The 14,221-nt window shown below is 41.8% G+C and overlaps 1 protein-coding gene and 1 pseudogene across 1 annotated transcript; one reads left to right on the top strand and one right to left on the bottom strand.

Annotated features, from left to right (window-relative positions):
* Positions 1-617: 617 nt before the first annotated feature.
* Positions 618-8,197, bottom strand: LOC133367339 (vomeronasal type-2 receptor 26-like). The gene is made up of 6 exons (XM_061591441.1): positions 7,932-8,197; positions 5,985-6,162; positions 4,855-5,709; positions 3,186-3,413; positions 2,379-2,505; positions 618-1,519 (listed from the first exon to the last, which is right to left on the bottom strand). Exons 1-6 carry the CDS (start codon positions 8,195-8,197, stop codon positions 618-620), a joined length of 2,556 nt encoding a protein of 851 aa, XP_061447425.1.
* A 3,070-nt stretch (positions 8,198-11,267) lies between these two features.
* On the top strand, positions 11,268-12,117 carry LOC133367338 (olfactory receptor 2D3-like; annotated as a pseudogene).
* Positions 12,118-14,221: the final 2,104 nt, after the last annotated feature.

Here is a 14,221-nt window from a genome sequence, read left to right as displayed (position 1 = left end):
GCGGCAGCCAGGCTATTGACGAGGACCAATCGGTCTGCGCATATAACACCTGTCCTGGCCCGTTTGCACTGGCTACCTATTAGTTTCCAAGCCAGATTCAAGGTGCTGGTTTTGACCTATAAAGCCTTACACGGTGTGGGACCACTGTACCTTGTGGAACGCCTCTCCCGCTATGAACCTACCCGTTCACTTCGTTCAGTATCTAAGGCCCTCCTCCGGGTACCATCTCACCAGGATGCCCGGAGGATTGTTACCAGATCTAGGGCCTTTTCTGTAGTGGCCCCCGAATTGTGGAACAGCTTACCTGAAGAGATACGCCTGGCGCTACGGTGCTTTCTTTTAGGCGCCAGGTTAAGACCTGGCTGTACTCCCAGGCTTTTTAATGTTTTTAATGTTAATGTTTATGTCTACACTTTATTTTAATATTGTTGTTGATATATGTGATTGATTTTATTATAATATTGTATTTTTAATCTGTTTTGTACACCGCCCAGAGAGCTACTAGCTATGGGCGGTCTAAAAATGAAACAAAATAAAAATAAATAAATAAATAAATAAAAGAAGATAAAGAGGTACTTTCTATTAACTGCATTGGGGCTTTCCAGTTTCAGATTTGTTCATTTTCTTCTTCTTACTAGATGCACCTTGCTGTTCAGCTCAGGCTTTATTACAATGATATAGCACTTGGGGGGAAATATACAGCCCAGTAACCCAGCACTGGAGGCCAAGATGGAGAAGATCTCCACAGCTACTGTGTATTTTCCTTTGGTGCTCAGGTAGGTTGGGACAAAGGTCAGCCAAACACTGCAAAAGACTAACATGCTGAAGGTGATGAACTTAGCTTCATTAAAACTGTCAGGCAACTTCCTAGCTAGGAAAGCCAGACTAAAGCTGACAATGGCCAGCAAGCACAAGTAGCTCAGGACACAATAGAACATGGTGACTGAACCTTCATTGCATTCTGATACAATGCACTCAGTCATTGAGTGCATGTCAAAATCTGGGAATGGGGGAGAGGTTGCCAGCCACACAGTACAAAGAATGGCTTGAATCAGGGAGCATGAAAGAACCACCGAAATGGCCAGTCTTTTCCCTACCCATCTCCTCATACTAGACCCTGGCTTGGTGGCCATGAAAGCTAAAATCACTATGGTTGTTTTGGCCAATATGCAAGAAACTGCCATGGAGAAGATGATGCTGAAAGCAGTTTGTCGAAGGAGACATGTCACCTTCTCTGGCTGGCCAATGAATAGCAGAGCACAAAGGAAGGAGAGCAAGAGGGAGATGAGGAGAGTGTAGGTGAGGCTTCGGTTGTTGGCTTTGACAATGGGACTATTGTTGTGTTTAATGAAGATCCCCAGCACCAAAGCTGCGGTGAAACAAAAGGAAAGAGCAAAAATGGCCAAACTAATTCCCAGAGGTTCTTCGTATGACAAGAAGGTTACGTTTTTTGGAATGCATAAATTCTGGTCGTGGTTGGCATATTGATCTTCTGGACATTGCCAACAGTCATCCATGTCTGAAAAGGAAAACAAGATTTTTTTTTTGTACTTGGGTATGTTACAAATGGCCTTCCAAAATTCTCCATGCTATTTGTGGGTGATAAATGTGAATATGGTGGATATTGCAAATATTCCTTGGTGCCAAGGGAAACTCTCCAACAGCTTCCCATCTCCCCCAACAGAAATAAAATATTTCTGAGAATTTTTGACTCACTTAATGTTGAATGAAATCCCATTGTTAGTTCATATTGGTGGATGAAGAGAACAGTGGACTAAGAGAAAAGGACTGGAAGGATTAGGGTCCAGCACATTCCTTCCTTCAATTATGTTAAAAAGAATTAAACTAAATTAAAACTGGATCCATAATTGAAGCTAAAATTCATGCATGGCAAAACTGGGGAGGCTATTTCACCCAACATTCTCCATGGGGTAGCAAAATTCTCCAACAGATTAGGAGAAGCTTTCAAAAAGTGTCAAAATGATTTTGGATCAGCAGTACTTAAAAAGCTCTGAATGAGAACATGTCGCTCAAAACAAGGATTATGCACCATTCTCAAGCTGTTCTGCTTGCAAGAATCCACAGCAGATCCCTACCACCAAAGGCGTTTCCTTCCCCTAGAGATCCTAAATCAGGAGTTATTAATGTCCATCTACATCATATCTGTAAATGATGAAATCCTTCTTAATTTCGGTAGTATTTTGCTTTCCCTTTGAGAAGTTGGGTATTATTCACAAGAGCAGAGATGTGGGTATTATCAGCATCATTCAACTCTGAACAACATTTTAAAGATGAAGGGAATGAGTGTCTAAAAATTCTGATGTACAAATCATGGCTCAGAGCTAATTTGAGAAAACATTACAAATGACATTTCTTACCAGTCAGGTTGGAAATTTTCCCTTTGGGGCATGGAAGACAATCATAGCAGCAAAATGGTTCCCCTTCCTTCTTGGACTTGCTATAACCTGGATGGCAAAAGTCATTACACAGAGAAGGGGGCTGCACCTGTACATAAATGTATTTACATGATGATCATGCTGTAGAACTGCAATGTTTTGAGACTATAATGACAAAGGTTTGAGACCATTGTGTCTCCCGTGTCAAGTTAGGGTTGCCAGGTTGAGGGCCTGAGACTCCAAGAGGTCTTCTGAATCTTTAAAAGTTGTGCAGGGGGAAGGGAGAATTCCACCTTGTGGTTTTTCCCATTACAGGGTTGCAAGAACACCTGCACTTGGCTGACTTTCTCTTCTCCTAAAGATACAGGATCAGTCTCAGGCCCTGAACCTGGCAACCCTAGTCAAGATGGCATTGTATCTAGATAGCATAAGCCCTCTTCAGACTTTGGCTAATAGCCAATTCTCAAATCTTTTATATATCTGAGAAATGGGCTCTGGCAAACATTTCCACTCACTCCGGGATTTGGCCAACATCATTCTTATCCAATGGAATCCTTTGAAATCTCATTTTCCATAATAACCAACCATTTGCCAGTTTTACTTGGATACATGTTGATTATTTTTCATCATGATGTAAAAGTATTACAAATCCTACATATCAGTACTTAGAGGTAAACTGTTTAGTATTAAATGGGACTTTCTCCTAAGTAGGTATGCAGAGAATTACAGCCATGGAGGCAAAACTTCACAAAGTCATTCTGTTTTCCATTGTTTGTTTACTGATTGTACCTGGTTAAATGCGCTGGGCCATATAATCTCATCCACCAAAACGCTCAACATTTTGTCTTTGGGGGCGATAGCGTCTACCTTTCCAATTTTGGCTCTAAGAAAGGACTGGTTTGGGAATGTCACCCAGTTGATAACATCAAATCCAGCTATTAATTCCCCATTTGGATCAAAGGAAACCTTTTCTCCAGCGCTGTTGTTAAATGAGACCCTTCTAAGGTAATAATAAAGCTAAATTGAAACAACAGAAAAGGCAAATAATATATAAGATGGTGCAAATATACGTTTATGATCTTCCACAAGCTACATTTAATGGTCCCCTTACAACATTGTCCATAGCACTCGTATTGGCCTCTGTCATCATATTTGTAATCTTCATCATTTTTAGCACCATCAACAGGATATATGAAAAGTCAGATAGGAACACAATGGGGGAAAACATCCTTGAGGTAAAGACAAAGCTAAGCCCTGGCTGCAGGTTTGCAAGTAAATGTCAGAAAGTAATTCAGTTGCCTGTGCTGGCTGGACAATATTACACTCTCACTGAAGGATCAGGTGCATGGTCTGGGGGATAGTCCTATATGCACCTGTGTCACTGAAGACACAGGTGTCCTTAGTGACTAGGAGTGGCTTTTACCAGCTTTGCTGGTAAAACATCTACAACCATTCCTGGATTAGGACAGTTTAACCTGAATTGTCCATGCATTGGTAATCTCATGGTTGGATGACTGCAATGTGCTATATGTAGTGCTACCTTTGAGGTTGGTCCAGAGGCTGCAGCTAGTGCAGAACACAGTAGTAGGTGGCTTGTGGGGGTCAAACTACTGTCAACATACAATACCTTATTCATGGGTTCTGTACTGGCTTCCAATCTGCTACCAGGCCAAATTCAAGGCTCTGGTACAAACATATAAGGGCCTATACAGCTTGGGCCAAGGTTACTTAAGACACCAGCTTACCCCTTACCTATCCAGAAGCTCATTACTTTTTGCAGGAAACTCTCTCCTTGAAGTCCCTAAAATATCATAAACCTGCTCCACCAACTCAGAGCAGGGCTTTCAGTGCTGGTGCTTCTGTTATGTGGAGGGCCATCCGAATTGAGATGTGTCTTTAAATGGCTTCAGTTGTTTTGGGAAAGTACAGATTCTAGGTGGACCTAGAATCTGTACTTTCCCAAAACAATTGAAGACATTTTAGTTTTGACAAACTTTTCCAGCTGGCTGAAGGGTTTTTTTTTGGGGGGGGTGAGAACTTACTGCCTTGGGGATTCATTTGTGGTGCTTATAAAACTTTATTTTTTTATAGTATTGTTTTTATTGTATGGATGTAAATCATCTTAACACATGTGGACAGTGGATGATGATGATATCTTAGGAAACACCAATAAACCTCCAGTGACCTTATTTCAAGGAACACCAAGTCTAGGGAAACATTATGCCCCTGAAAAGCCCAGCCCACTTCTCATTAATGTTGGGCCCTAAAATGTTTTTAGAAGTAAAGAGAATAAAAATATTATTGTTGTTGTCATTGCAAAACAAAAGCAAAGGCATGCTGGCATCAGCTCTTGCTGGCTTTCCTGGGGCTACTGGGCACTAGCATTTTCCCCCAACATGCCACATGCTGACAGCGGGCATGCATGAGGATTCCTGCATTTCTGTGCTCAGGAAATTACCTGCCCTGGCTGTTGCTTCAGAAACTCCTGAATCCCTCCTGCTGCCACTGGTCTGTTTTTGAATTTGAAAAAGTGCATGGATTGCAAAGCGTGTGCCACAGCATAGACCGCATTATAGACACTGTAGCTGTGGCCAGTCAGGCTCATTTCAAAAACAGACCTAGGGAGGCTCTCCAGCTTCTCGTCCCCAGTGCAAACTTTGCCACCCGGCTCATCTCCCTCAGAGTCGGGGAAGTAACAGTTGAATGCCATTTCCCAGAAGACCTTCCTAAAGGCATCTTTGTTTTCCAAAGTAGGATTTGTCATCTGAAGAAATTTCTGGAATCCTAAGACCTCCGTTGAGTGAACTGCTATGGATATAGCACCGTGGATGATATCTATGCCCCAAGTATTCTGAAAGGAGACTGATGTGAATTCCATCTGGGCTGACATAATCCAGACTTTTGCCTTCATTGTTATGTTCTCATATTCTGAAACCCGGGGAAACATTCTCAAAAATATCATAGTATGAATTTCGCCATGTAAGACCACAGTATTAGCAGTACTATCCATAATAACCTTGTAAATTTCAGTCCACTTGGCCACCATGTCATGAACGTCAGTGGCAAAATAGACGATTGGTAAAGGTTTTATGAAATCAAAGCAGATACCATTCTGAGAAAACTCAGGAAGCACAGTCTGTAGAAACCTCTGTCCATTGTCATCATTTATAAAGACCACCCCAATCCATGTCCACCTGAAAAACAATAGCAATTGGAGAATCCCTGTATACTGGTGATCCACACTAGGAAACATCCTCTGGAAGAAAGCACCTTGGGTTTGGTCATTCATCACTGGAGCAGAGCCAAATCCAAGCTAGAAGGAAAATAAGGAGATGGGAAATAGGATTTCCAAAATTCTTTCTATGTCTCCCTTCAATAGCATTCCACGGACAGAGGAAGGGTGGAGTGGTCCTCTCCATTCATAACTCTGAACTAACCTAATAAAAAGGATTCTTCTTCTTTGTCAGGATTTGCCCTTTAGAAATGTTTCTAGAATGCCTCTTTCTATCTCCAAAACAAAAAAGCCCATCTAAAGAAAACAGAAGAATTACTGGCTTAAAGTTCTATGCTTTTTTGAACACATCTTACCTGTGGGATATTGTAGATAAACAGAATGGTTCCCATGAAAAGACACACATCTGAGTTAGGACCACCAATGACAGCTACAGCATTATCCTGCACATCACACTTGTAGTTTGGAATGAATCTGCCACGTGTGGAGAGAAGTTCCAGTGAGGCCAGATAGGTCTCTCTTGCAGTGAAATGGCTGTTATAGATATCGAAGCCCAAGGAGAGATTGGGTAAGATGTGGAGATTTTCATTGATTTCCTTTACAGCAAATGCAAAGGCCAGGATGTGCTGGTAAGTCTGAGTCATGAATCTGCAAAAAGATTTCCATGCTGCATCAGAGTGCCTCTGCTTTGGAATGCAGGAATAGTTTCATTTCCATTCAATAGATGTTTAGCATATCTGAATTTTACACTCAAAATGCCATTATTTGGAAACCACAGCTGCACATTCATGTGCAATGTTTAAAACCCAGCTTTGCATGTATAGTGTTGCATTGATATCGACATATATTTTTGGATTTGTGGCTTCTCTTGTGCTGGTATTTTCTAATAATGCCTATAAGAGTGAGCTGCTCTCACAGGGTGGGGTGTCAAAATTGATGGCAGGCATCCACATGGCTTAGGAAGCGGACATGTGATGGACAGGTAATCCATGTTGCACTGGTTTCAAGAGAAATCTGAAAGGGAGATGTGTAATACCTTGGGAACAGCATCTTTAGGTGAGGGAGTTATGTAGCATTTCACGGACTGCAATAAATGAGCAAGTGTGTGTTTCAATAGGAATGTTTGTGTATGCTTTATTACTATTGCAGTTCTTAGGCCAGGTTTACAGTGCACTCCTATACCAACTTAGCTAGGAGTAAGCCCCACTGAATTGTGAAAATACGTGCATAGAATTATGCTTATATTTAGAATTATATAACTGTGTTATGTCTTTCTATCTCTTAAGTGTGGTTTTTCTGGATTATGTATTTATATGTATTTCAACATAGTAACAATAATTAAATCATTGTTTCCACAAGACAAGCTATTATTTTAGGATGAGCAAAGTAACTAAAATGCCAGCTATAACAGATGCTGCAATATAATCATGCGTAATATTATAAAAGCTGAGAATAAACATCTACATCAATAGATCTCAAAACTAACCACACATATAAATGATGTCTGGAACTCATGACAATTCATTTAGTATTCCTATCAACGTGACCCACACGAGTTCACTGAAATACCCTAAATCAGGAATCGCTAACCTGTGGTCCTCCACACATTGCTGAACTCCCATCACCCCCAAACATTGGCTCTCCTGACTGGAGCGGTTCTTCAGCAACATCTGGAGGACCACAACTTAGCCACCCCTGTCTTCAAGCAACAGACAGAGACATTACAGGTGCCATGATTCCAAATCAATACAGTGCATTGAAAAAGGCTGTCATTTCACAGATTTGATATATTACAGGATGTTCTTAAGCAATGATTGGCAGTTGGAGGAGAATGCTTTGGCTATAAGCACTGGAATTACCAAGGACTACTAGTACTACTACTACTACTACTACAAAGGTAATAAGAGATGGAATCCCAGTCATTCCACCCGAGGGTAATAGATATCCAGCCTAAGAATATTAGCTGGAAAGTTACATGGTATGATTAAAACTAAAAACTAATAAATGTTATTATAGCATAAAGTGCACTTCATCAGATGCAAACTCTGATCTGTGAAAACTTATGCCAGAGTACACTAATCTTGACTAGTTTTGCTGCAACACAAAATCACCTGCTGAGCTGGGGAAAGAAGCAGCAATGAAAAAAACACATAGGGAAATAAAACTTCCTTAGGAGGAAATCTGTACAAGGACATGCTGTACCAGTCTGCAGGTGATATGCAAAATTGTTGCAGCAAACATAATTTGCTGCAAAACAGCTGCATCATCTGAAAAATGATATAATTGAGAAATCAGTTCCTTACACGAGTTCATCAAGGAGTTCATGAGAAGGATGTCTTTTGAAGTCTACAGGGTTGGAAAATGTGTAGATCTGAGAAATGATGCCAGCAATGATGAGGCGTCCAGACTGATAATACTTGTGCTTAGTGAGAAGAGGGTCACTGATATTACACTGAGCAACAGGAAGACCCCACACAGCCAGAGGCAGTAGCAGCAATACCAACAGCATGAATAGTATCACCTTGTACAAACATCTTTTCTCCGGACACCAGTTCTCCTGTTCCTTCATTCTCATTCAATTGTCCCTGCAAAGCACAACCTAACATGAATGGCCACTCAATTCACAGCCAGGACTATACAGGGTAAAGTACCAGCAATCAGAGTGATGGACCCCCGTCAGTCTTTAGCCCTTGTTCTGAATGGTACAGGGGATATTAATAGCATCCATCAGTCCTGGGTTATTGTTTTCCTAGTTGCTACTGAAACTCCCTTTGGAGTTAGAGAAGAAGTAGAAGCAATCATCGTCAATTTCATAATTACTAAGTAGATAATCACTAATACAGAATTACAGGTTTCTTGCTGGAAAAAAACCACAAGTTTATAATATCTTATTACAGGACTGAATAGGATGGTTTGTGCATTATTTTGGTTGGCCCTAACAAAGGCATTGCCCAATGGCAGATTTTAAAACAACTGGTTGAAATCCTTGCTAGTGGTAGCCATTAGAGACAACCCTCTTGGCAAACTGCAAACCACAGTACTACAGTCTTTCAGTGCTATTAGACACATTTGCTGACATATGTTGGAAAAAAAGTTGCACAAGGTCTTCATGAAGGTGTAATGTCTGTTTGTTTTAACTATGGCTAGGGATAGGGTAGAAATTCTATTCCGTTTCCATTTAAAGCTGAATCTATCAGATTTGCACTTTCCAAAGCAATACGAGAATCAAACCACAGCCATCCTTCAACATTTACACTTATCTGAAGTTTTTGATGCAGTTGCCCAACTAAACAATGTTTACAGAAATGCATATATCAGGGGAAAATGTGCATAAAAAGCACATATTAGTGAAAATATCACATAAAATCATTGTATTAGGAGAAATTGCTTGCAAAAATATGTACATCAGTCAAAAGCACATTAAATGTGTTTAGTAGGAGAAATTCTTAGTAAAATGCTGATAAAAATTCATGAAGACTTTTAACAAAAAAAATTGCATATTGCTGCAGAAATGTAGAGAACCGAATGGAAAAAAATGAAAAAATGAAAAAAGGTGGGAACCAAAATTAACAGACTCTTCCATCACTAGCAATAGCTTCCAGGATGTCACTGTTTTTGGGTGGAAGTCCATCACATACTGGCAAATTTAGGTTGTGCAACTAAAGCTGATTTGGAGCTTTTGTGCAACAAACCCCTTTTCCACGAGATCAGACTTTTTGCAGTAGGGAAGGTGATGGGAAAATGCACTAGGCAGTGTGGGACAGCATGTGCTTTGACACAATGTTATCTAGCATCCCTGCAAACAAATCAGAATGAATACTCAATAGATAGCCAATGTCATCTGCAAACAAACCAGGAGGAATGCTCAACAAACCCATTACGTGTAAGCTCCCTAAGAAGGGTCCTGCATTAAAGTTATCCTTGTACAACCTTGAATTCCTCTAAGGGCTTTTCCTTTACCAGGGAGAAAAGTTTCTACAATTACTTTCGACAAGTAGTTTGTTTTGTTGCATTGGGGAGCTGTTTAAAAAAAAAAAAAAATCTAGGAGAAGCCTTTACTAGATCTCGTGGCTGTATGCTATAGCCAGCATGGATTTGTTCATGTTCCACCATGTTAAATCGAAAATACCCCCCTATTGCTTCCCAAAAGCTAATTTGAAAACAAAATATTACAAAACGTATAGCCCTGAACCCAGAAATGCTTGCTTAACAACCCTCTTTCATGGAGATACACAAAAAACCTAGAGTTCAAAGTCTAAAACAGTAAAAAAAATCAGACCTCTGTTGGACTGTTTGTCAATGATCCCATAATTTGTTGAAATTAATTACAAATCAGCCATATTTACAGAGTACACATAATCATGTGACTGACTTTGCCCCATACTCTGACCTTCATCTTCTGCAGTTTAAACTTTTTAAAAAAATGCATGGCTGATGTTTAATTAATTTAAGATAATTAACATTGGCTTTTGTGATAAGCACGGACATGCTCAGTAAGAACCAACTGTCAGTGTTCTAACAGCCAGACTAACAGCTGTTTCCCTTAGCTAATCAGGGGGCCACACCCACACCAGACTTTTTTTCACTTTAAACAGTCATGTCTTCCCCCAAAGAATCCTGGGAAGTGTAGTTTGTGAAGGGTGCTGAGAGTCCTTAGGAGTCTCCTATTCCCGTAACAGAGCTCCAGTGGCCAGAGTGGTTTAACAGTCATCCCCTTTTCTCAGAGAATTCTGGGGGCTGTAGCCCTGTGAGGGGAATAGGGCATCTCCCTAACAACTCTCAGCACCCTTCACATATGACACTCCCAGGATTCATCTTATATTAAGCTACAGCCCATCCCCATGCTATCCAGTGTGAATCCAAACATTTAACTAGTATTAAGGCAAGAAAAGGCCCTTCGTGGCACAGAGTGGTAAGCGGCGGTAACACAGCCGAAGCTCTGCTCACGGCCGGAGTTCAATTCCAGTGGGAGGAAGTCGAATCTTTGGTAAAAGGTGTCGAGGTCCACTCGGTCTTCCATCCATCTGCGGTTGGTAAAATGAGTACCCGGCATATGCTGGGGGGTAAAGAAAGGCCGGGGAAGGAATTGGCAATCCCACCCCATATATACGGTCTGCCTAGTAAACATCGTAAGACGTCACCCTAAGAGTTGGAGACGACTCGCACTATAAGTGCGGGGACACCTTTACCTTTTTAAGACAACAAACCACAGCTAGTTCTGAAAATAGGTATGTTATGGCTGCACAGGCCAATGGTGAAAATGTGGCTCATTAAAACAGGAGAGTTGCATGACAGAGAGCCCCAAGAATTAGCCACACTCACATGCTATATTCAGGTAATGGACCAATGGAGAATCCAGTAGAACAGGAGTGAGGACCCTGTGGCCCTCCAGATGTTGCTGGATTACAACTCCCATTAATCCTATCAAAAAACATCTGGACAGCATGTTCCTTTCTCCTGTAGTAGCAAGAATTGCTACTGTATGAGGAAGGTATCATGGTGTTAACTTTTTATAGGTTGGCTTTGGGCTTATTCTGGCTTTGCAGAAAGCAAATTTTGGCTTGTTTTCAGAAAATCCTATTTGCAGAGAATCTCATTGTTTCTTTCTGTTGGTCTTTTGCTGCAGGGAGAATGGCAGGATGGGAACTGAGAACTTTACCACCATCACAGACTTCATCTTGGTGGATCTCACCAACCACTGTGAGATTGTGCTCTTTGTTGTGGTCCTCATCATCTACTTGTTCACTGTTATGGGGAACCTGGTAATCATTATCCTGGTGCTGACTGACTCCAGACTTCATAAGCCCATGTACTTCTTCCTGATGCACCTTTTCAGCCTGGAGAACTGTTATGTCACCAGCACCTTGCCCCAGAGGCTGGCTCACCTTGTGTCTGGAAACAGTACCATCTCCTTCACCCGTTGCATGGTCCAGATGTACATGGCATTGTCCCTAGGCTGCACTGAATGCATTCTGGTGGAGGCCATGGCCTACAACTTCTATTTGCCCATCTGTAATCCCTTAGTCTATGCTGTTGCCATGAGCAGGTGATGCCAACTTCAGGGGGCTTCAGCCTCCTAGGCTGGTGACTTCTTCATTGCTATGATAAATATGGCCTGCATCCTTTCCCTCCCTCCCCTCCTGTGGATCCAGACACTTCTATGAGCTGCCAGTAGTGTTGAAGGACACATGTGCCAATGCACATTTTACAGAGCCCATCATTTTTGTGGTATCTACATTGATCCTTGTGAGGCTCCTTTCCATTATCCTGGCCTCCTACAGACTCATTCTTTACTCTGTGTTACAAATGTGGTCAACTGCTGGATGGCGCAAGGCCTTTTCCAATACGCGCTTCCGACCTGTCACGTTACTCTGTGGTGCTGGCATCTTAACGTACATGGGACCCCAGTCGAGCTCAGATTCTGATCGTGACAAGCATGTTGTCATCTTTTACACTGTGGTCACCCCTTTGCTGAACCCTGTTATATAAATGAACCTTGGACTTCCTCACGAGCAAACACTCACTAGAAATTCAAGTTCCCCTATTTGTGGGTTAGCAAGACCTTTTACTGGAGTTAACCTGCATGCCATCCCTAAAGTGTGTTAAGTAAATTTAATGTTGTAACCGCAGGTCATAGCACATCAAATCAAAACGTATACAAAAACATTAATACATCATACATCAAAAGGATTAAAAACATTAATACGTCATACATCCAATGATTGGTAAAAAAAGAAATCAAACTCTGAAGTCCAAACTACCAAATAGTAGTTAAAACATCAATAAAAATAATCTAGATACTAAAGCTAGCCCTGAAACTCCAGCTTAGCCAGGCTAAAGGATTAGCAGATGCAGACCTCTTTCTAATTTTAAAAGGTAAAAAAGTAAAAATGGCCACTTGATAACTGACATAAGAAAATGCAACTGCCAGCATATAGTTGATACATTCCGCTTCTGAGCCAAGTTTACAATAATCTGACCCAACAGCCTTCCTTTTATTGCTTTATAAAAGGGGCAGTGTAGGACATAATGTTTAATGGCCTCCACTTGATCCTGGCCACAATGACAAAGGTGCTGCCCCTCAGGGATTTTAAAGGATCTGCCTTCAAGAGACATGGTTTGGAAATATAAGCTGGTAAATGTCTTCCTTAATGGTGCACTGGTTGTGATGGCCAGAGTGACCCACATACTGGATTTGAACATGGGAGATAAAGTCTGTGCTCGGCCATGATGTTCACTCAACGTCCAGTTCTCTGAACTGCTTCACAGCCTAATCTGCACCCGGAACCTTTTGGTGTGTTCATAATGCTTTATGTTCCCTACTTCCCGAAGCAGAGAGAACCACAGGGGCACTTTAGAAGCATTGAAACAGGGACTAAATATCCCAGCATCCCTCTGACCATTGGCCAGGCTGGCAGGGCCTGATGGGAATTGGAATTCATCAACATCTAGAGGGCCACAGGTTCCCTGTATGCATTACTTGTGGGATCTTTGTAGTATTTGGTTTATGTACAAGGTATGGTGTGAAGGTAAATGAGGCCAACACCTTGCTGAAGCTATGCAGGTCTGGGTCTGGTCAGTGCCTGGATGGGAGAACCACATGTATGCTACTGTGGGTTTCTTGATGAAAAAGGTGGGATATAAATGTAAGAAAGTAAGTAAATATAATATCAGCAGAGACAACAAACTCAGATAAATTAGCACAACTAATAACGACTCCCTCTTTAAACACTCAGCTCCCTCTCCTCAAAACCTCACACTGCAGGTTTCTCTCTCTGTTGCACAAATCTACAGCCCTCATCTCAGATTCCGTCTTTTTGCAGTTTGCACATTGGAGGTGGAATGGGTGGAAAGACATGATTTGTAAGACATGTTACATTGTTTTATCATGTTCCATATTCAATGATCTAGCCAGACAATGCAGAAAAATATTAAGTAATATGTGACGTAAACTGAGGCTGGGTGAGGTGGAGTACAAAGAAGTGATATATTGGGGGGGGTTCCCTCTATTTCACACTACAGGACATGAAACTCACTGGGTGACCTTGGGCCAGTCACTGCCTCTCAGCCTCAGAGGGAGGCAATGGTAAACCCCCTCTGAATACCACTTACCATGAAAACCCCATTCATAGGGTTGCCATAAGTCGGGATCGACTTGAAGGCAGTCCATTCCATTTTTCAATCCCCTTGAAGAGCTACAATTCCCAGAGTTGTCTGGGAAGAGGGGGCGACTCTGGGAATTGTAGCTCTGTGAGAATAGGCCTAACAACTTTCAGAGAGCCAGTGTGGCATAGTGGTTAGAGTGTTGGACTTCGTCCTGGGAGACCAGGGTTCGAATCCCCACCCAGCCATGAAGCTCACTGGGTGACCTTGGGCCTGTCACTGCCTCTCAGCCTCAGAGGAAGGCAATGGTAAACCTCCTCTAAATACCGCTTACCATGAAAACCCTATTCATAGGGTCGCTCTAAGTCAGGATCGACTTGAAGGCAGTCCATTTCCATTCCCTCATTTACAGTGGTTTCGTAGGAACACGGGAAGCTGGCTTCTACCAAGTCAACCCTTTGGCCCACCTGGCTCAATACTGTTTACACTG

The sequence above is a fragment of the Rhineura floridana genome, chromosome 11, assembly GCF_030035675.1.
Source record: "Rhineura floridana isolate rRhiFlo1 chromosome 11, rRhiFlo1.hap2, whole genome shotgun sequence".
Classification (NCBI taxonomy): Eukaryota; Metazoa; Chordata; class Lepidosauria; order Squamata; family Rhineuridae; genus Rhineura; species Rhineura floridana.
The sequence above is the reverse complement of the archived record's forward strand: the minus strand, read 5'-3'. Positions and strand labels throughout refer to the sequence as shown.

Excerpts from the sequence above, each read along its gene's own strand:
- LOC133367339 (XM_061591441.1), bottom strand. The coding sequence starts at position 8,197 with ATGAAGGAACAGGAGAACTGGTGTCCGGAGAAAAGATGTTTGTACAAG. Across the intron at positions 2,506-3,185 it reads GGCCCAGCGCATTTAACCAG|GTGCAGCCCCCTTCTCTGTG; the intron begins GTACAATCAGTA and ends ATTTATGTACAG. Across the intron at positions 1,520-2,378 it reads GAAAATTTCCAACCTGACTG|ACATGGATGACTGTTGGCAA; the intron begins GTAAGAAATGTC and ends TTTCCTTTTCAG.